The following is a 20,883-nucleotide window of genomic DNA, read 5'->3' as shown; positions in this document are numbered from 1 at the left end:
GATCCATTTTCATAATGTTAAATAGCTCCCATGGACTTATTTAAATACTTGCAATGAATATTGACAGCTTTTCCTTCAGTTCTCCTTTCTCTACAAAACCGATCAGTGTTTTTAGTGGAGTGGAATCCACTGTGGTCCTAACGTTTTTCAAAAATGTCCATATTTTTACTTCTGATGAAATTTGTTATAGGTTTATGCTTTAGTCCCTGAGACAGCCTGCAATGCCTTATCAATTGTTTATAAGAATATATATATTAAACGTTGCCAAGCTGAGATTTTTATAAAAGACACCTTACTCAACAACATTTTATAGAAATCACAAACATAATTGGGTTCTTTATACCTTTGTCTATAAAGACAAAAGAGTTATCTCAACTCTTTCCTAATAGACAGTATTAAGAATTACATGTGTTTGGAATTGCTCTTTTTACCCAGTTCTTTTTTCTGTTGCTGTCAGCCTTGTTTTACAAGCGACACATCAAAATGGGTTTTTTTTTCAGTTTTCAGATGTCTTGATATGTACCTGGAAAAAACCAAAATCTTATTATTTTCTAAAATCTGCAGAAACATTGCCTAAGACATTAGGTTTTCCCTTTTTCCAGCTAAGGCTAGAGTTTAAGGCTGTAGTAATTCTCTTCAGTGACTTCTGCTGAGTATTTTCTACTTATTGGCTCACTTGGGAAACACTTGGGAAAAACTTGAAGAATTAAAAAATCACATGTTCATCTAAAAATGATATAATATATTGACATAATATAATTAATACACAAGATGGTGACTGAAAAAAAGTTTTTTTAATCAAGACCCAAATCCTAGCGACTACACTTGCAAAACTGGAGAATCATCCCATTTGAGCATTTCCAGCACTTTCTGTGACATAAATTTAACTCCTCCCCTGAATAATTAATATAATTAATTATAATTGTGTGAGTTTCCCCACACAAAATTACATTCAAAATTAAACAGAATTCATGATTTTCAATACTATAGGATTGGAACAACCAAAACTCATTTAACAACGAATAATAAAAGTGCTTTTATTAACATGCTTACCTCACTAAGTATTGCCCAGACAGGGGAATCAGAACTGATCGATAAACGAATAGCCTGTATTCTTCCTATGGACTGATTGATACTGCCTTCTGCAATTCCATTTTCAAAAGCTCCTAAATAAAAAAACCAGAACAAGATCCATGCAAACATACATTAGAATGAAATATATTTCCAAGCAAAAGCTCTAAATTACAAGCTATCAATTAAATCCACATATTATTAAATAAAACATTTAGGAAAAGAATCTTTTGGAAAAGGTCAAACAATAACAATGAAAAATAAAGCTTTAAACAAGAAGAAGGATTCATTCCTTCAGTTACACCAACTAGGATCTGGAGAAGAATACAAGAGAATAACCTATAGCTACAAATGTTAAATAAATTTGCATATGCTAGTGGTAACCATATACATGTGGCACACATGGTCATTTTATATCATCTAGAACAGTTTTTCTGAGAAGCATTACTATCTGTAAAAAGATGTGTTGGGAATCATGGACCAATGGTGACACATTTCTTCAATAGTTTAGTGCTTTTTAACCTACCTTGTTAAACTGGCATGAAATCCCTGCAGATAAATAAAAAACACTCATCCCATATATGATATTCATTCCTATAAACTTGCGTGTGCAACTGTGAGCTGACAGCATCTCAGTTTGCATCTCTAATTAGAGCAAAGCAGCCATGAGCAGGTGAGAGAAAAGCCAAAGCATACAAAGTGTAGGAGAGATGAACAGTGGTTCACTGGGAGAAAGGAGTAATTAAGTAGTAGAAGGCACAGAAGTGGCAAGCAAATCAGATCTCCCAGCAGACCATTTTTGTTCACGTAGTGGTGTTTTAGTTTAGGTAACAGTAGAAACCAGGCCTTGGCAAGCATGTGGAGAGTCTGCAGTTTGTTTAAGAGAAGCTGCTCACCACCCTGAGAAAGGAAGAAGAGAAAGCAGGGGTGGGGGCAAAAAGGGGTATCGTGCTTTATTTCAGGTTAGAGCACAAGTTAATGCTGTCATAATCATGATCTTTGTCTTCATCTTTGGCTGCAAAAGCCAAACCAGAATCTATCATCCTGTAGGGTGGGTTGATCCTGGCTGGACAAGGGGTGCCCCCCAAGCCACTGTATCATTTCCCTCCTCAGCTGGGTAGGGGAAAGAAAACACAACTAAAAGCTTGTGGGTTGAAATAAGGACAGGGAGAGATCACTCAGAAACCACTGTCATGGGCAAAACAGACTTGACTTGGGGAAAAAATTGATTTATTACCAATCATATCAGAGCAGAGTAATGAGAAATAAAACCAAATTTTGAAAACACCTTCCCCCAGGCCTGCCCCCTTGGGGTAAACTTTACTCTTGATTTTCTTTACCTCCCTGCCCCCTAGGGTGCAGGGGGACAGGGAGTGGGGGTTGTGGTCAGTTCATCCTGTGTTGTCTCTGCTCCTCCATCCTCCTCAGGGGAGTCAGCATGGCATCCTTCCCATCCTTCTTCATCAGTCTTGGTGTCTCCAGAGTTATTTGCCTCATGTATTCTGACTCCTCTCCCCAGCTCCAATTCCTGTCACTCAGGGTTTTTTTCCCAATCTTAAATATGTTACCCCAGAAGCACTACTTCTATCGCTGATGGACTTGGCCTTGGCCAGTGGATGGTTCATCCTGGAGCCTTCTCCTTCTCACAGAAGCCACCACTGTAGCCCCCCTGCTACCAAAACCTTGCCACACAAATCCAATCCATCCTATTAAGATCTTGCAGGGACTGTAATTATTTTATTTTCTTCTTATTAGATGTCTTGGCTTTTGCTGCTGCTCGTAGGGTTCTTATTTAAACCAAAATAGGATAGTCATTGGTCAAACATCATACGCTACATTACAAAACAGTGCAAAGGGTTTATTTTCCTTATTAATTCATCTTGGAATGTTGAATTTATTAAAGAGTTAATGAAATGCTCCCAAGCAGAAACACTTTTTATGTAAGAACAGAATTTCTGGTTTTGAAGTGACAATAAAAAAATTACCTATTTTTAAATATCCATCATTGGTTGCTGGGTAGTTAAATTTATTTCCAGTATCAACCAGTTCTTCTCTTTGCATTTCCTGTAAAAAACCACCAAACAATAAAACTTTCAGAAATGTTGTCTAGGGTATGACATTTTATGCTGAACATCATCCTTAAAATGAAATACAGTTGGAAACAAGAGACTTACATCAGCTGGCAAAACTTCCACAGTAGTGTTAAACAGTTTGTCACCAGGGTGCTCCATGTTTCCACTTCTGAATAAGTACCTGATGATAAAAGTATATTATTTCCAGGCATTTCATATTTTAGAAAAGTTCGAGGGAAGTAATTCTTTCCAGTTTTGAAGGAATGTTTCAGATACTTTTTCTTTAAATAGCTGTGGGCTATTGAGAACAGAAATATGCATTGGAACTTTAAGATGTGTGACCAAACTATAGTAGAGGCTTTTATTTTAATAGAACAAACATTTAAACCATCTTTCTCAGGAAGCATGAATGCAAATGTTTCCCCTTTTCAGTGCTCAAGCTCCAAAAAATTAACTTCCCAGGTTTTAAATGGCCAAGGAAGATCAGCCCTCTCATCTGTTCCTATCATTTTAAGTCCGAAGTGAGATGAGTTTCTGGAAGGCAAATGGCAGCAAAACCTCCTGTTTCTACCAAACAATACGCTGCATGCCAGGAGAATCCCCCTTTTTTATCAATACTGATCAATTCAGGTGCTTCTAAATAATTTCCAATTAGCCAATGAGCAAGAGCACTGACAAAACAAAAATCCAAGTGAAAATACCTAAAAGATTTAAAAATAAAAACCCTTGTTTGGTTTTAAATTTCTGGCACAAGATTTCTTAGGGTTTTAGATCCAAGAAGAACTAAGAAAATTTAAAGCATCAACCTCTCTCCTCTGGTAGCAAACATTCAAGGCCTAAGACCACCAAATATTATAGGATTAACAACACATTTTCACAGGTTAGCAGTGTGATGGGGCTGGGATGAGCCATTAGACAATGCCATGTGTGAGTTGGTTTCATCCAGGACAGCTTCCCAGTAACAGGAAAATGTAAAAATACAGGCTACCCGAGTTTCCTAAAGCATAAACCAGTTAATTAACCACTGATCACAGAACACCAGTGTTTATTATAACAACTGTCATTTAGTGCAGCTCACTAGGTGGAGATACAGACCTGACATCATACAAACAGCCTTTCTGTTGGCAACTACACAAATAAAGCTTTCACTAACTCTACTGTTGAAATTCATTAGTGAAACACAAAATCCTCTGAGAACTACCATGAGAGAGTGAAAAATATTTACCTGAAGAAATAAAAAGAAAAAAAATTAAGAAGCTCCCCAGTTACCAAGGAAGAAATGTATTTCAGGAGGGGAGTTCAAGAAGAAGAGCAGATAGATAAGTAGCAAATAATGAATTTTTGTTGGTAACAAGGCAAACAGTTGAACACTGATTTTGAACAGACTCAATAATTTCCAAACTGGATATATGTAGGTTTCCGTATTCCGTATCATGTAATACTTACTTTTCAACTTTAAGTGGCTTTAAAAAGGTGAACTTGATGTAGTCACCTGCCACTGGAGCTGAAGCCCAAAAACAGTCTTGTCCTTCGTAAACTTTTTCCAGGGTATATTGCTGGTATATTTTTAGGCTTGTATCCACTTTCGCAAGTGGATTCTTATGGGCTTTATGCAGCACATTTTTTCCAAAATCTTTATCCTGTTGGATATAAAGAAATTTAATTTCACTCACACAATGAAAAAAAGTGCACTGATATCTGGTATAACTATAGGAAGGTATTCCAGAAAATAATTAACTCAGTGTCAAAATATTATACAATATGTTTTTAATGGTTTTTAATGTTCTACTCTTGATTTTTTCTATCTCCTTGCCCCTTGGGGTGCAGGGGGACAGGGAATGGGGGTCGTGGTCAATATTTCAGTGCAGTCACTGGGACTCAACATTACAGTTTGTAGACAGAGCTGTACTGATTACTCCTTAGTTACTAACATTTAAAAATAAACTTCTCCACAGTAGGCTATCTCCTAGTTGTCTACTGCCAGAACATGTGACATTGGTCTCTGCTAAAGGTTACATGAATCTCTAGTCTGATCAAATAGAGAAATTCAAATGATCTTGTGACCAGTCTAAGTGGCACCATCAGGAGACTCCTGAAGTCTGGTGTACCATTGTTCTTGTCCTTATCAGATATGGGGTTTGCCCTCCGAATTCTCCCTAGAAATCTATGGCCATCACATTAGGGACACCCCTGTCCTACCAGTACACCTTCTTAATATCCCTCATATTGGGAATGTGAACTGCTCAGCCAAAACAAATCATCGCAGCTGTCTGTGTGTTGCGTGGAGCGGAGCACGTGTAACCTTGTGTTGGGAAGAGGGTTCCTACATGCCATTAAATGCTGCTGTGACTGGTGCCATTGTTCAGATTAGAGATTCAAAACTGTTTGTGCAAAAGCAGTGTGCCCCAGCTGCAGCTTAGATGCCAGATCACTATTTTCCACCAAATCTGTAAAACAACATAACTGAATATGGATATGCCTTCCAGTGCCAAATATGTGACTCTTGAAACTGATTTGAGAAACAAAGTCAGAACACAAGCATGTAATTTAGAAACATGGCATTAATTTGTTACTCTTACTTTCAGATTCTGTATCTTCCCAGCCAATGATGAATAAATTCCCATATGCTGAAAGAGAGATGGTTTAGCACGGATACGCAACTTTGATTTTTCCTGTTCACAGTGAGTCTGGAAAGAAAGTAAAAGGGAGAGACAAACCACGTTCCATAAGGCAATTTCACCTTGTAGTTGAGGGTATAGGTCCAGGGTTTTTATTCAATATTTAAATTAACCATCACTTTACATCAAATACACTGGTTTTAGACCAAAACTCATAATTCCACTTAGGGTGTTATGTGGATTTGAAGGCTCAATCACCAGTTATTCAGGGATTTCTGCACTGTGTACCATGGATCACATCTCAGAGTGACAAAAATGGACCTCAAATCTGAAACCAATTAATTTTTTTAACTGTTTCTGGCAAATTTTATTTCAACTCTTAGCATATCACTGTAATTAAACTATTTTGATCAAAACTGACCTTCTTGAGATATATTCTGATTATACTTCAATCTTTATCATTTTGGCTCTTTCTGCTATGTTTGAGAGGCTTAGAATATACTATAAGTCATGGATCTTTTATCATATAATTAGATAAAGCCCTTAAATGCTGTATTTCAAACACAATTCTCCAGTTTACTACACTTGTGACAATACATATACCTTGTGACAATACAATACACATATTACAAATAACTGTAATTGGAACTAATTTCTGAGTTTCTTGATTTTTGAAGGATAGCAAATTACTTCTTTAAATGCAATTTTTTTTAAGTATCTGTAGAGCATCATAGTTTGATGCAATGAAGCAAACATGCCACAATAATTAATGAGACCACAAAGCATAATAGTGTGGAACACAGCAAAGAGCTAAAATGAGACTCCCTGGTTTCTATTCTCATTTCTGCCACAGAATTACTGTATGAATTTGGAAGATCATTTAACTTCTCTGTATCCCAGGTCTCACACCTTAAAATTTGAGAGGATAATGTGTTTACCTCTTCAATTAAGTGCTTTCAGTTCTATTAAAAAAAAAAAAAGTTACATAAACTATATCAATGCCTTCTAAAGCTAAAAGTGATAAAGTCTTCACTCAGCTGGCTTAAATATCAAAACTTATGGGGGATTTATGATTTCCACAGAAGTACTAAGTAAAAATTCAAAACCCCCTGGAAAGCAATAACTAAGTATTTTTATGTTTGTCCAGCAGATGTTCAGCAAAACAATGTAAAAACACAGCACATGCAAATTGGTTTATTGGCAGCTCCTTCTTTGAAAAGCACGCTATACTTTTGCTAGAGAAAAAAATCATTATAAGAAAATAAATCTGCAATCTTTCTACAGACAGGGTTTGCAGTTCATCCCTTATAATAATGTAGTCTCTACCATGTCTCCTTTTATGCTATAGCAGCACTACTAAAAGAGTGACAGCTGAGAATAATCAGCATAGGGCTGGTGCGGTCATTTCTGCAGAAGCTGAGATAAGGTTCCTCCTTGAATCAGGACTTCCACCCTTGCAGGCTGTTAGTCCCCACTGCATGTGATAGACACACACCACTGCATGTGATCACACAACCACAGAATGGTTTGGGTTCAAAGGGACAGTTAAAAACCATCTGGTTCTGACCCCCCTGACGTGGGCAAGGACACCTTCCACCAGACCAGGTTGCTCAGAGCCCCCTCCAGCCTGGTCAGGAACATTAGATCTGGCATCCACTGCTTCTCTGGGCAATCTGAGCCAGTGACTCATCACCTTCACCATAAGAAATGTTTTCCTTATATCCCACCTAAACACATCTTCTTTCAGTTTAAGACTGTTGCCCCTTGTCCTGTCACAACAGGCCCTGCTAAAAACACTTCTCCCTTTTTCTTAGAATCCCCCTTTAGGTACTGGAAGATGCTGTAAGGTCTCCCCTGGAGCCTTCTCTTCTTCAGGCAGAACAGCCCTGACTCTCTCAGCCTGTCTTCACAGGAGAGGTGCTCCAGCACCCTGATCATTTTTGTGGCCTCCTCTACATCTGCTCTAACAGATCCATGGCTTTTTTTGTGCTGGGGACCCCAGAGGTGGATGATGATTCACAGGAGGTAAACATGAAGTTTCTGAACCCCGCAGAGGTCTGATGGTTCTGATCACCACAAACTGTCTTTTCCAACTCGGTGAGTAGATGTAGCTGAACCTTGATATGTTAGTAGGTCAGTCCAGGCTGAAAACCTGGACAAGCTGGACAAGTGGGCCACCAGGAATCTCATGGGTGCTGCACATGGGTCAGGGCAACCCCTGATATCGAAACAGGCTGGGGGATGAACAGATCAAGAGCAGCCCTGCTGAGGACTTGGGGGTGCTGGTGGGTGAGAGGCTGGACATGAGCCCTCAGTGTTCTGCTCCCCTTAATCTCCTGCTCTGCATAACTCCTATCTGTCTCTTCTTGCTTCCTTATCAACACGACGTAACACATGCAAGTGCCTGCAGTAGGGACTGGCTGCACTCATTAAAACTCCTGAACCTTAAAAACCAAGAAGGAGCAGAAATTCCTTGGTCAGTCCTACATGGCACAGCCTGTTATGTAAGAAGACTATGAGTAGTGACCAGCACCAAAAACTAGCCCCAACTATTATTGGGCTTACCCATAGTGCTAGAAATGGCACAACATAACTATTTCTTTCATTTTCAGTAAAAAAAGCATCATTTAGTTCCTTCAATCTACATGTTTTCCTGCCTTTTTTTTTTTTTCAGGAAAACAGTCAATTTTATTCCCAGGTAGCAAAATATTTAAAGCAAAACACTTAAATTCTGCTTCCTGAAAGAAAGGAATCGATAGGTAAATTTCAGAACAACTGTGGCAGTAACATTGTATGCTTTATGGACTTTCATATTAGAAGGTCAGCAGAAGGTTACCAGAAACCCATAGGTTTACATATTAATATTTTTCTTCCATGCTGCAGGGTTGCCTACGTGACCAGCTGCAGGCAGATGTGAGCTTGTGCTTTCCATGTTCTGAGCTGATAGAGGCAGCAAGACAATTCTGGTGTGAAAATGTGAATTTCTGAGAGTCAGACCTCCCGATATGGCCAAATGTGCTCAAACACTGTGCCACTCTGTGCAGATCCACAGCAGTTTTCCCCACGAATTCCAAAGTATATCAGATTTGAGAGATTTATATTCTGCTTATTGAAATTAAATTACTTTGCCTTTCCTGTTTGAAATATTACTTATGTTCATAAACTCATAGACATACTTACTGCATCCTTTTCTGGATTGCACACTTTAACCCAGAGCAGGTGGTCTATAAGCCAGTCTATGGGCTTATCTTTATAAAACATGAGAAAAAATTCCACTATGAGTGGCAAGTCTTCTGATTTAAGCAATTTTCCTGAAAGCAAGACAAAAAGTTGCATGTTCAGATATTTTTATTGCTATGCAAAAATCACCAGCTTTATATTTAAATGTAACTTATTTAAATAAATATTTAAGCATCACCAGCCTTAAACACCTGAACGTAATTCTGATATTTAGTGAAAATTTCACATAGTGTCCAGCTTTGGAGAGCTCTTGATCCTCCAGCTCTTTGAGATTTTGCAAAGATGTCCATCCCATGCCTAGAGATATTCTTACACAGTCAACCAGTTGACTAATAATGTGTGTAATTATATCCTATTTCCAAACACAAACTTGCCAGTCACCTGTAGCAGAGTGTCAGATGCAAACAGAGTCTTAATAATTCCTAAAAATACCAGACATGCCATTTCAGTGGCAATATTATACCAAAGATCTTCAAATTAAGACAGATATGAAAAAAACATTGCTTGATTCTTGAAGAATGCACATTAAAGGGGCACACAGTGCCCTGGGATGGAACAATTGCCTTCTTATGGGAACCCAACTTTGGATCCTATGCTGAGGAGACTGTATGGAAAGGACGATTTTAAAGAGCACAAAAAGTAAAAGACTTCCAGTGGGACCTTCCTCAAAGAACCAAGGAAGTTTTGATACATAAGTCCTTCCATTCTTTGAAATGTAATTCTGAGTGAGACCTTTTTGACCTACACAGCTCCAAATCCAGTTGACCCTGCTGAGATCTTAGTACTTACCAATAAACCCAAGCTGTGAAAACTCAAGAATCATCCAGTCTTGGGACTGTTGAGCAGCAAAGCTTTTTATACTTGCAATATAATCAGGTTTGGCTATAATATCATCTTCGAGCTGAGGGAAAAAAAAAGAATGGCAACAGAGAAAAAGAGAAGGCAAGCAGTGATTTTATTGTTTGCAGATGGGGTACTTATGTTGCCACATTCAGGTGTGGACTGCTGTACTGTGTGTACTGAAACTTTGCCAAACTACAGTGGATTGCTATTTAACCTCTACATATATATATGTTTTAGTATCATTCATTAAATATTTGTCTACAGGAGTGACCATAACACCCTGGGTGCTTGTCCCTTTTCTGAGAAAGGAGGACTCCCTACCTTAAAGAGATCTCACTTAAAAGAAAATATTAAGCAAAAAGATAAGAAGTTAAGGAAGACAACAATAAACAGTTTGTACTGAAGTTGTATAAGCACTGATAGGCAACACCAGCTAACTGTTTGAAAAGAGTCTTATGCAGATGATTAAGGGCTCTGGCAGCCTGGGCAGACTTTGTCATTCATGAAAGGTGACTGAGAAGAACTGTGGATGACTACTGAGATGCCAGTAGAAAGCAAGCTGTCCCAGGGAATGCTGGTAATGAAAGAAGGGATGTGCTGCGTGACTCACACTGAAGGACAGGAATACATAGAGCTTCTGAAGTGTTGTAAAGGCTGACAGAGAATGCAGCAGTGGAGCCAGCTAAAGGGTATTTGGAAAAGGAGATGACATCCATGAAGGAAATGGGAAAGGCCTTGGCTGCATTATTGCCTGGCTTTCAGAGAAGAACAGGGCACCTAAAAACCAGAAGCTGTTCCTGATACTAAAAAGCTTGAGGATAATGAATCCAAACAAGGACGTTGGAGGCAATGACACAAAGGAAATAAAGGTATTTGAGAAATAGTTAAGGAGCAAGTAATTCACAGTTTGAATTCAGTATGGGTGTCAAAACACAGGAAGAGGAGGCTGAGTCTTCAGGAGAATATTGTTGGGGTGTAGTGTAATCATACAGTAATTTGACCTAACTGCTGTACTTCACTGGCCCTTACACGTCTCGTGGTGCTAGAATCTGCTTCCGAAAGATAAATAGCTAGAAAATGAATGCTATGAGGGTAAAAAAAAAAAAAGGCACAGTTTCCTGCTGGTTTATGTCTTCAACTGACTCAGCACAGAGTCATCATCAAGAGCTTGAGAGAGCAGCCCCACAGCTTTTAGCTGAATTTAGCTATCACTACAAGTGAAGGACTGGCTGGGAAGAAATGTGTTGTCAGTGAAGCCAGGAGGAAGCAGAATGAGGTCAGAAAGACAAGATTTGACCTTGTCAGCTTTTGCTGATGGTAAAGTACAAAAAAACCCAGATAGACAGAGACAAACTGATCAAGATGAATGCTTCTTAATGGATTCTGAGATGCGGGGACTGAGTTGAGTTGACAGCTATGCAGAAGAGAACAACAACAAAAACCCCAAACATCAACTTACAAGAAATCTTGCATAAAATTAAATGAACTTAGAGGAGCGGGATGTAAAAGGAGAAAGAGTAAGGTTAGAGAATCCTTAAAGAGAAATTGAGGGGCACCAAAAAAGGATCAATACCAGAGAGGAGTAGCTCAAAAACCTAGGGAGATCACCATATCAAGAAACACCATAAGAAAGCGTACGAGAGCAGTAAAAAATAAAAATACAGAGTCTGTGAATGTGGTTATGAACTGAAGGTAGTTTTGCAAAGTGATAAGTCAGGCTTTCCTGAAGCATGGGCTTTCCTGAAGCTGGTAGTGAGTATTAGAGAATGTAGTTTCATATTCTGCATAGCACAGGCCACCAAGTTGTTTATATAACCCTGTACTGAGCCCTGGAATTTGTCTTCAACTAAAGCACATCTTGGAGAACACGTGCCACTGCTTAGATATTCCAGTGCCAGTTCTTTTTCAGTACGTGATAATCGTAATTATCCTGAACGTTTAATACTTTGTATCCAAATTCTAATTTGAATTTTTCTGCCTTCAGCTTATAGCCACTTGTTTTTCATACGCTCTTATCTACCAAAGGAGGTTATGGAGTGGTTGCACACAGCTGGAGCAGGAGGCTTAGGATATGAACGGTCTAGTCCATTTGCCCCATTGCCATGGGAAGGTCAGCAAAACACACGATGGCAGCTAATTTCCTTTCACTCATCAGTAATTTTGGGTGAAAAGAGATACAGGCACTATAGCAAGGCTATGAAAATTTTCAAGATGATAGACAATAAATTTGTTTTTCTTATGCTAAGAGAAGTATAAATGAAGTAGTAACAAAAAAAGTCAAAGCATTCAAAGTAGGTATCAGAGAGGAAAGTGTCTTCCTTTCTAAGTTACATTAAGGTCTTGTTATATTTTTGAGACACTGAAAATGACTATGTAGAGACTGAGAAGCTCCTTTTAGGAGCTCTGCCAAATAACAGGTTTGACCTAGAGTCTAGTGTCTGGAGCAGGAGAAGATCCAGGAAAACTAAGAACCAAGCGAAATGCTCTTCTGAGCTTTCTTGACATTAATGAGCTATGCGAAAATTCTATGGATCTGTTCCATTATTGAACAGCTCTGATAAATTTTGGACTCTCTAGTAGTGATCATGATCTTTATGGAGTGCAAATTTAGCAAAATTTAGAATGATAGCTAAAGCTAAGCCTGAATGCAGAAATTAGGATCTGTACCAACTTCTAGTTTAACCAGTAATTAACCAGTAATTCCAGTATCACTATACTAGTGTGTTTCCCTACCTGAGGGATTCTGGTTTGTTGGGATCTGGGCTACAACCTGGACCTACCACCACAATTTTGCCTTGCTGCACTAAGTAAAGAGATATTAAACTCTGACTTTCTTAACCTAATCAAATAAGGGCTTCATGCTTCATTTACCTTGCTATTCAACCTCACAAATGACAAGAAGGTACAGATGGATTTAATCAAATAGTACCTGGCCACAAGATGAACATAAACACAGAAATACGCAGATGCTTGTAAAGAGTCACAGGTAAAACACACAGAAAATAACAACAGACTTCTGATTTTATTGAGGCTTTTGAAACAAATTAAAATTGCCAAAGCTACTACACAGTACAGATGTATTGCAGCTATTTAATGATAATATAGACATACCTGTAAATACAATGTTCCCTTAGGTTGGGCATATAGCATTAAAAAGCTATAATCCAAATTCTGTTTAGTTCTCCACCTAAACATAAGCAGCAAATTCTGATAAGTTTTTTTGGGAGGGTTGCAAGAGCTATTTCTATAATAAAAGCATTTCTAGTGCTCTGTGGTATTTTTTCTCTACAGTGAAATTGTAAGTTTGAGTATTCTAACCCATAGTTAAGTGCAAAAACATTCCTCTACAATCAGTGTAAGCATTTATAAATAATTTGACTTTCCTATAAATGTTAACATTAACTAAGCAAAAAAATTTTGATCTCTATCAATGGAGCCTGAAACAAAATGTATAACAAATTTATTCATGTCAATTGCCTTAAAGGATTCTACTCGTTATATTATGAACAGTAAACACATATGGATTATTCTAAAATGAAAAACAAAGTGCTTTTACCTATGAACGGCACAAAAGCAGGTTGATAAACTTAATTTTCAGGTTTAAATATAAATAGAGACTTTGGACAGTCTCTCATTTTACCAGAGGATGAAGTTGATGTTTGACAATAAATGCTGAAAGATTAGAGAGTAATTTATCCGTATTTAATTAACATAAAAGTGTATCTAATTTTAATCATATCTGAAACTTAAGTATGTAAACTTGTTTATGCTCTGAAACACATAAGGTTTATCTATAAAGCCAAAACACAAGCATACATGCACTTGCTGATTTCCTCTAGCCTAAACTCTCAGTACTGCAGGTCTCTGCTTCTTTGTTGGGAGAAAAAAAAAAAAAAAAAAAAAAAGCTTCTGCTAAATTATTTATTGATGATTGAAAGAAAATAACTTTCCTCCAATCATTTTTTTTCTTTTTTTTTTTTTTTTAATAATCTCTGCCTCGGTGAATTTGGGGCATGTGAGTGAATGAAATCACCAGTTAGGATGCATTAACAGTAGATAAAACGTGTATGATCACCAAAAGTTAGGCCACTAATTAAACCCACAGTAGTTGTCAGTAGTTAGCTAAGGGGCCACAGGGGTTTCCTTTGAGTGTTCACAGAGCCTCTCCCTTATGTGTCACATTAAAGATTTTCCTATTTTGTTTCCTTTATGCTCAGATCATATAGCCTACTGCCTTTTGGCATTATCCATGTGGTTTAAAACCCGTGGGATGCCCGGAGTCAAGACCCAAAGGAGAAGCCTTGGCTTTCACCCTGAAGCTGATGTGCAGCATAGCTTTTCTCAAGATCTCCTTGTGTAACTTTTTTTTTTTTAAAGTTACAGTTGAGATCCACTAGCTTTGAAGCATAAAAGCATTATCAGCTCAACCAAGTTGACTTTTGCAGAATTATTCATTTTTTATTCTAAGAAAAAGTTCTTAGGTTTTATATAGCCATCTTACCTTACTCTGTCCTCAGAATCCCCAAGTGTTTTTTTCAGGTTGGAAAGATCTGGATAGTAAGAAGCAGGAGGAGAAATAACCTCTAGGACTCCAGACTGGATTTCTCTGGGGAAGCTGTGAGAAGAATTTTTGTGAGACCCCATTCCTCCAAAAGACCTCTGAGTGCAACAATAGACAGCAGCTCCCCAGAATTAGGTCTGCTTCCACACAAGTGGAATTCACAACTCCAGCAAAGAAGCTAAGTCACACAGACTGCAAATTTGGAACCAACCATTTGGTCTCTGACCACCATCAGAACAGACAGGTCAGTAACTCAAAGTCTCAGAAAACACTGAAGAGAAGTGTGTCTCAAAAATCCTGCCCCTCCTGCCTCCATAGATGCTTACTAACAATCCTGAGATGATTGCCAAAATGCAGCAGAAATTCACAACTAAATCCACCATTTAGAATGACACATGACTGTTCCTCCTTGTGTGAGAGCTCCAAGTTCCCTTACCCTTGCTCCAATTATAATTGCACATCCTAGCCAAAATTACACTGTCCAGAGCAGGAGTTTGGGCTGGGGAGTCTGGATCCAGTCTCTGCTCCAAGGATTAAATTTTCCCTTTAAAAAGTCATTGAAAAAAATGCATAATCTACTTTAAGAGTCAAACCTGAAAGTCAAATCTCCCCCTCCTCCAGAAAAAAACCCAACAAACAAACACCAAGCAAAATCAACCCCAACAAACAAACCGACTCCAACCCAACAAAGGATCACTGAAATAAAGAGCTTTCAGAATGCAGTTTCACATTTCCTATGATTAATGAAAAAAAACAACACTAAAAATTAGGCACATCAGAGTACAAGCATTATGGAAAATAAAAAAATCTCTTACAGTGTAACTCGGGCAAATCATTTACACTGCAAGAATTTTTTCAAAAGCCATGAAGAAATCATAAAAATTATCTATGTGCCTAAACTGCTGTAAGTATTGTACCTTAGCAGTGCTCAACAGAGCCAAGGAGAAGTGCCTCTTACCCTTGTCCTTGCTGCAGTATTCCCAGCTGAGATAAACCCTCTGGAGGCAAGAAGCCATGGCTATTCCTTAAACAACAGGCTCAGCACAAGGAGTCTTCTGGGGGAAACCTACACCCTAAATACAGTGTGGGAAACCATGGAGTGCAGCAGGACTTGCAGAAAAGCCTCAAAAGCGAAGGAAAAGGGCAACTCCTCCAGGGATCTTGTTCAATTTTTTTTTTTTTTTTCTGTTGTTGCTTGTTTTGTGTGGGTGTCCATCTCTTTTCACAAGTAACAGGACAAGAAAAAATGGCCTCGAGTTGTAACAGGGTAGGTTTAGATTGGGTCTTAGGAAAAATTTCTTTATCAAAAGGGTTATCAAGCACTGAAACAGACTGCCCAGGGAAGTGGTTGAGTCACCATCCCTGGAGGTACTTAAAAGACATGTAGATGTGGCACTTGGGAACATGGTTTAATGGTGGGTTTGGCAGTGCTGGGTTAATGGCTGGACTTGATTTTAAAAGTCTCTTCCAAACTAAATTATTCTATAATTCTAATAAAATATTAATACAAAGATTGAGAGCTCTCTTGTAGGCATTTCAAAGGAGTGAGGGGAAAGTTTGCTTCGCTTCAAATACTGGCGGGTTCTGTCAGAGTAACCAATTCACCAATAAGCTTGTGCATCAAAGAAAGTGGCAACACCAGTACTGCAGCACAGCGCAGATTTCAACTCCTGCTTCTTTCAGTCCACTGCCCTTCAGGGCCTTTAGCCTTATCTGTTTTGTGACTGTTAGCCACACTACACTATTTCTTAAAAAGCAGCACTTTTAAAGACCAAAATCTACCAATGAGTGTACTTTTTTTTTCCCCCAACATTTTAATTTAGTAGTTCCTCTGAAGTTGCTCTGCAGCTTTTAACGCGCACGAGATGCTGTAAACATTTAAGGGGGGGGGAAGATAAGAGCAAGTAGAACGGCAGTGGGAATAAAGCTTCTATTTCATAGCTCTTACTTTAATTTGGCATGGCAAAGAATACCCATCTCATGTTGCCCATCATATAATAGTATGTAAGATTATAAAGGTAATCCATTTGCTGCCCAAAGAAAAGTAGTCAAATAAGGAAAAAAAGACACTTGGAAAACATGTAGATGTGGCACTTGTGGATGTATTTTAGTGGTGGCAGTGCTGGGCTAGCGGTTAAACTCAACCGATCTTACAGGCCTTTTCCAGCCTAAACAATTCTATGGTTCTGTGACAGACATCAGAATACATTTCAGGCTTGTGTAGTCAGTGGGGATATGCAGCCTCAGGTGTGTGAATTGTATCATCAATTTTGTGGAGAAAAGACTTAGGCTCAGGTAAATACTTGTCAGAGATTTAAGCTGACACCTTGACTGGTTAGTTAAAGGATATTTATGAAATGAGAAATGGAAAATCAACTGATATACATTCTTCTGTTCTGAAGTTTGTGTTTCACAGTGCGTTATGGCACACATACCAAGAGTGCACCTTTGCCTCATTACTTAGCAGTTCTATTTCAGCTGAAATGCTCTAATTCTTTCAATAATTTTTCTTTCAAAAAAAATCTCACTTGCTGTTGGGTGTTACACTCTATAGGACTTACCTGGTTTTAACACTTTCTGCAACACTGTTAACATACTCCGCATTCACCTAAAGAAAAGAAGGGTGGGTTTCATTTCAAGTCACCTATTTTTGAATTTAACAACCTTTTGTAGGGAATATTTATATGCAAACACTTCATTTTTATTCTCTATTTCTTTTCCTTCCAAACAAACATGGTATGTTACAATAGAATTTCTACTAAAGGACAGTTTGGGCTTTTCAAGCCAATTGAACTTCCAATGTATTTGAATGCAAAAGTGAAGCACCTCCAGGTGTGGTTTCTGCATTTTGTTTTTCACTGCTCTTGCAGGAGGCCAGGCCATTTTCTGCATAAAAATCTGTTCTATAGCTTTCAGTTATGCCAGAAAAGCACAGTCACAGAAATGTCAGAGGAGAAATATAAAAAGAGCTACTTCAGGTTAATCATCCAAAAATCACAAAAGACACCTGATGCTGTTGAGAAAAATCACCTAAGCAAAATATTCTAAAGCTAGCAGTACTTAAATTTTTTATTTTGTTTCTCCCTAATATAACAAACTTAGGGCCCTTTGTCTGGAAATTTTGAGGACATACTTATTTGTTACCCGCTGTTTCCTAGAGGTAACAGTTTTGATGTGCAAAACACATCTGCTAGCTACATTAAAGAATCTAAAGTTTTACAGATGTGATTTCCAAAGCAACACAATATGTGTCTTAGCAGTTCCGATTTTTTTTTTTAAATACACAAATAATTGTTACCAGTTATATATTAAATTTCTAGTAAGTAAAAAATAGGTAAAGAGGTAAATAAAGAGCTGCAATAAGAAAAAAAAAACACCAGAACTTACAACTCATTTTCAGTCAATAAGTTACTATGACTCAACCCATGATGTAAACATTTAACTTGATCTTTTGAGACTTTTTGGGGAAAAGGAAGGTGTAAATTCACCTGCCATCCTCTCATAATAAATGTTCTTATCAGCACAATCAAGCTGCTCCAATTTACTGCATGGTTGAAAAATGGAAGCAGTGAGAATGTGACTTTGGGGAAGGGATAAAGGGGAGAATAATTCCTACAAGGACAGTTTAATCCTAAATTGGCTGATGTGGACTATATTACTACAATCAGACCTGATGCTTGTTTAAAGTGTCACATTAGGACTCTCCACTATTCAGAATTTAACACTTAAAAACTCACAGAACCCTCTGAAGCCCTGTAACAAAATGTTTATCTGAACTGCAGCTTGGCAAAGCTCATCATTGCCAAAGCTCGTCACTGGGAAATACCAACTATAAAATAAGTTCAGCTCCTGAAAACTACGCTCATGGGGAACTACAGCCAGTAAAATTTGTCCTATATACTTATCATTGTGATCAAAACAGAAAAGTGGAAGTCATGACATAACTTACTAAAGTGAACTATGTTCTGTTTGACAATATGACAACTGCAAAAGCGGTGACTGAACTAAAAAAAAGCAAACTGTAACTGCTAATGAATACATGTATGAATTTAATGTTGTTCATGGAAGGATAAAGAAATACAAAGAAAAAATATGAAGTCTGAATAACTGCACAGTCATTTACCTGCAAGAACCTATCACTAACTAATTCCTTTCCTGTAGTTTTTTCTAATGTGATCAAGACATGTTGGAATAAGAAAAAAATACATTTAGCCCTAATATTTTACCTTGAGCCCTGTTTACTTTCCCAAACATGGAACTGTTCAAGTCTCTGAACAGTCTTCTTTGCCACATAAAATGTCAAAACGCATGCAGAAGGCTCCAACATGACCTTTGGAAGATATATGATACTAAACTAGAAGATAAATAATCTAAACATTTTTTAGACAGGTTAAGTTCCCTTTCTTAAAGTTCTATAGAACTTTTCTGTGGACAATTTACAATTCATTCTGAAAGCAGAATACCTTATTTTCAGAAATAAATAATGAGTTCATATGGTTTTATTGAAAAATCTGACTCAACAACTGTTTCCATAAATGTAATGTGGCTTGTTACCCTTCGATCATCTGAGTTAACAGGGTTTTTTCCACATATGAACACTAAGGCACCAGCTGCTCACCATCTCCTCCAGGCCTGAAGAAACCTCTCCCAAAGGCCTATTGAACAGTATTTTACAGCCTCTCCTGCATTACTACACTAAGACATAAATCTCCATATTGCCTTGCTATCAGCACACTGCACCTTTCCATGCAAACTTACCTCTGCTACAAAGATGATTATTACACAGTCCTCCTTTTGCTCTTCAGAAAGTCCATGCAGCAGGGAATGCAGTGTATTAATCAGGTAATTTTTCTTTTCCCTTTTCACAGTAGGAATACCCATCACCAGTGAGACTGCAAGGAGAGAAGGCCTCAAGCCATGTAATTTTAAGTAAAGGAAATTGAAATCACATTTTAATTTTGATGTGACCATGACATTTGGTGACAGTCAGTATTCCCTTAGCACTGTGACAGCATTTGCTTTATTACCTGGAGGGAGAGACACCTCCAGCTAAGTTTAGGTTAGACACCCCCATGTGCATGTTATAAGCACCAGGTTTACATTGTGTAGACTATCAACATTTTAGAACTTGGGGATACTACTAACTCTGGCAAACACATAGGGGCCTGCTACTGAGTTTCAAAAGTGAGTATTGCAAAATAACTGGTAACTCTTGCTTTGGAGTTGGAGATCTAAGTGGCAAGGGTTAAATCAAAACTGTTCTAGTGAGCAGGCTCTCACAGGAAGTGAATACTGTGTATGTATCTCAGAAGGAATCAAATTCAAACATCTTGCTGAGCAGTTTGATTGATATGCATCAATGGCTTTCATAGAATCAGTACTAAGAAGAAAGAACTTAGATATTGTTATTAAGAGCTGAAATTATCTCTGGCAAAGGTTCCACTAGCACCAAACCTATGCTGTATTACATCAGACTGCATGCAGGATGCATCTGCAGGATACATACAGGCATTACCTAAATCAGTGGCAAAACATAGCTCAGTAAACCTATGGAACCTTAGTACTTGCAGATGATTTCTATTCACCAAAACCTGAGGAGGCTGGTAAGGAAGCAGCAGATTTTAAAAGAATGGAGTAGGTGCAACTAGCGATATGCACCAGACTTTAATATCCATGCCAGAGTGTCAGCTCAAAAATGCCAAAGTTCCAGTGTTCCTTCCCAGCATATATCCTGCTAAACCACTGGGGTTTTACACACTGGAGGTCAACCTGTCCTTATTAAACTGCAGTCTTGCTATTGTGATTTTCATGTACAAATAAAAAAAAAATTAAACACGGAGCATTCTTTTACTAGTGACACTGATCTATGGGCACTTGGGTGAGAACTACAACACAGGATCACATTGATACAGCTAATTGTTGTACACCTACTAATGAGAAGTCTGTAGAAAGTTATCCATTGTCATAGGCATGGCCAAGGGTTTGGGGTTTTTTAGTTAAATCAAAAGTGCTGCCAAGTGTTTCTTTATTTAAAATCACCCTAGAGAAAAGTCAAAATTTCAACAAAATACAAAACTCAGCAAAATGGTTGACTAGTTCCTTCTTTGCTTACTATTCTGAATACTCCTTTTACCTGCGACATGACCGTTAAGAGAAGATGTAACTCTATAACTTGTATTGTAGTTCAGTGAAATTCATTATGATTTCTGCAGGTGTCAGCTGATTTCTCATGTGGATGAAAAATTACACTGAAGATATCTTAACGTCCTTTAAATTGTCACATCATCTTTCCATTTGCTTCTTACACTGGCAAACTGACTGCATTAAAAATTCACCTTGGCTTCTTCATTCTTACTAATTTTGTGGGGGAAAAATGTCAGCTAATGCATCTTAGCCATAAGAACATATGATCAAAACAAAAAATAATATTGTTTTTCAATTATGAGTGTTTTTCTTGAAATTTTAAAAGCTTTTCATA

General features: G+C 37.9%; 1 protein-coding gene across 1 annotated transcript in view; it reads right to left on the bottom strand.

Moving 5' to 3' along the window:
• Positions 1-487: 487 nt before the first annotated feature.
• MGAT4D (MGAT4 family member D) overlaps positions 488-20,883 on the bottom strand; it is a 33,355-nt gene continuing 12,959 nt past the window's right edge. The window contains exons 4-15 of the mRNA XM_050320550.1: positions 19,164-19,297; positions 16,967-17,013; positions 14,346-14,459; positions 12,956-13,031; positions 9,791-9,902; positions 8,942-9,072; positions 5,723-5,830; positions 4,590-4,783; positions 3,246-3,324; positions 3,057-3,135; positions 1,054-1,166; positions 488-523 (exon numbers count right to left, since the gene is read on the bottom strand). Coding sequence (XP_050176507.1) covers positions 497-523; positions 1,054-1,166; positions 3,057-3,135; positions 3,246-3,324; positions 4,590-4,783; positions 5,723-5,830; positions 8,942-9,072; positions 9,791-9,902; positions 12,956-13,031; positions 14,346-14,459; positions 16,967-17,013; positions 19,164-19,297 — 1,214 coding nt within the window. The 3' untranslated portion in view covers positions 488-496. The remainder of the gene's footprint in view (positions 524-1,053; positions 1,167-3,056; positions 3,136-3,245; positions 3,325-4,589; positions 4,784-5,722; positions 5,831-8,941; positions 9,073-9,790; positions 9,903-12,955; positions 13,032-14,345; positions 14,460-16,966; positions 17,014-19,163; positions 19,298-20,883) is intronic.

The sequence above is a fragment of the Myiozetetes cayanensis genome, unplaced genomic scaffold, assembly GCF_022539395.1.
Source record: "Myiozetetes cayanensis isolate MyiCay16 unplaced genomic scaffold, myiCay2020 scf24, whole genome shotgun sequence".
In the NCBI taxonomy this organism is placed as follows: Eukaryota; Metazoa; Chordata; class Aves; order Passeriformes; family Tyrannidae; genus Myiozetetes; species Myiozetetes cayanensis.
The sequence above is the reverse complement of the archived record's forward strand: the minus strand, read 5'-3'. Positions and strand labels throughout refer to the sequence as shown.